General features: G+C 36.5%; 1 protein-coding gene across 1 annotated transcript; it reads left to right on the forward strand.

The window, feature by feature from the left end:
• Nucleotides 1–92: 92 nt before the first annotated feature.
• LOC129571418 (uncharacterized) lies at nt 93–1885 on the forward strand (the record flags this gene model as incomplete). Its single annotated transcript, XM_055451220.1, is given in 1 exon segment — nt 93–1885. A coding segment is annotated over 1 exon segment (1694 nt), but the record flags the coding sequence as incomplete, so codon positions are not given.
• Between the last annotated feature and the right edge of the window lie 80 nt (nt 1886–1965).

Consider the following 1965-nt stretch of genomic DNA (forward strand, 5'->3'; position numbering starts at 1 on the left):
ATTAACTGTGATATAGCCATCCATTGAGTTGGTGATTAACTTTTGACGTGCCATTAATTTATAATGGAAACTACCGTTTATGTTAATGTATTATGGATCCGAAGCAAGCTATGATGAAAATGATCCGATATTGATTGACCGATGTACAAATTTCCCACGTATCAATGTCACTGAGGAATTGGTTATGGAAAAAATCCACGATTTACCAAACAATTTGGTGTCTGGTCCCGACGGAATACCGAATATGTTCATCAAAAACTGCATTCACACATTGCTGAAGCCAATAACACACATATTGCGTGAATCGTTAAATTCTGGTTGTGTACCGAACACATGGAAACGCTCTTATGTAAGACCAGTGCACAAAAGTGGAGCTAAGTACAAAATTGAGAACTATCGTGGAGTAGCACTGCAATGCATAATACCTAAATTGTTGGATTCGATAATTGCAAATCATTTGAATTATCACATGAGGAACATCATCGATAGCAGCCAGCATGGTTTTGTCAAAGGAAAGTCAACAATAACGAACCTGGCCGAATTTACATCACATACACTGATCGGCATGCAACATGGAATCCAGACTGATGCAATATATCTCGACCTTGCTAAAGCGTTTGACTCGGTTGACGTGAAACTGCTCATACACAAGCTGAAAATTATGGGATTGAATGAGCAAATACTGGAATGGATAAAGTCATATCTAAGTGAACGTCAACAAATAGTAAGATTGAATGGAGCCATGTCTACTCCCATTGAAGTAACATCGGGAACAGGTCAGGGATACCCGATTGGAGCGACACTGTTTGTTCTGTTCATCATTGATCTTCCCCATTGCATAGTCAACTCCAACTTACAATCGTTTGCCGATGACACTCGCTTTTCAATGCAAATAAAGCAAGTCGATGATTGCCTAGCACTTCAAGCTGACCTGAATAGAGTCGTCAAGTACTTCAAACGTAACCGCATGAACTTGAATGTCAAAAAAACGAATTACGTATCATATCACCGTGGCGAGCTGAAATTTGACTTCAAGTACACTATTGAAGGCAAATCAATTGACAGGGTAAAAATAATAAAGGACCTTGGAGTCGTTTTGGATGAAAAAATGAACTTCGATGCTCATATTGAGTACATAACTGCTAGAGCCAAATCTAGACTTGCGTGGATTAAACGTTTTGGAAGAGAGTTCGATGACCCATGGACTATAAAGAGACTCTTCTTCACGTTCGTATTGCCAATCATTGAATATGGATCGCAAATATGGAACCCATACACCAATGAGAAAATCGCTAGAATCGAATCAGTCCAAAAACAATTTCTACTGTTTGCACTGAGAAAAATGAAATGGCCACACAGATTCATTTTGCCACAATACAACAATCGTCTGCTATTTCTACAAATGATTACCTTGGAAGAACGAAGAAAAATCGCACAAATTTGCTTCATACACAATGTTATCTGTGGCCAAACATCGTCGAAGCATATTATGGAGAAAATTAACTTAAGAACACCACGACTCCGAACACGGAACACCGAATTCCTAGAGCTGCCGACCAGAATCTACAACTACTCAATGTTTGAGCCAATTAACTACATGCTCATCACATATAATGAATTTTATAAATACTTTAATATCATAGAGCCAAATCAAACGAATGATTGTGATACTAGTACTATTCCAAAAATATATAAAACTTATTTAATTGATTTTAATGTTAGCACAAACACTGTCAAGCAAAGAATAACTGATTATTTTAGAAGAAATAGAACTTGGAGAGACTGAAAATACGAATTCATTATAAATATTGTAAATATATAACCAAATATTTATACCAAATAAACCACCTCTGGCGAAGAAACGCTGTATGGTGCAGAATAATAATAATAATATTTGCAAGTATTGTAATTTTTTTTCCTTATGTCTTTCGGTCTCCACTAAATTACAAATTCATAACTACCAAC

This window comes from Sitodiplosis mosellana, unplaced genomic scaffold (genome assembly GCF_009176505.1).
Source record: "Sitodiplosis mosellana isolate CC-2019 unplaced genomic scaffold, AAFC_SMos_1.0 Smas_scaffold_2416, whole genome shotgun sequence".
Lineage (NCBI taxonomy): Eukaryota > Metazoa > Arthropoda > Insecta > Diptera > Cecidomyiidae > Sitodiplosis > Sitodiplosis mosellana.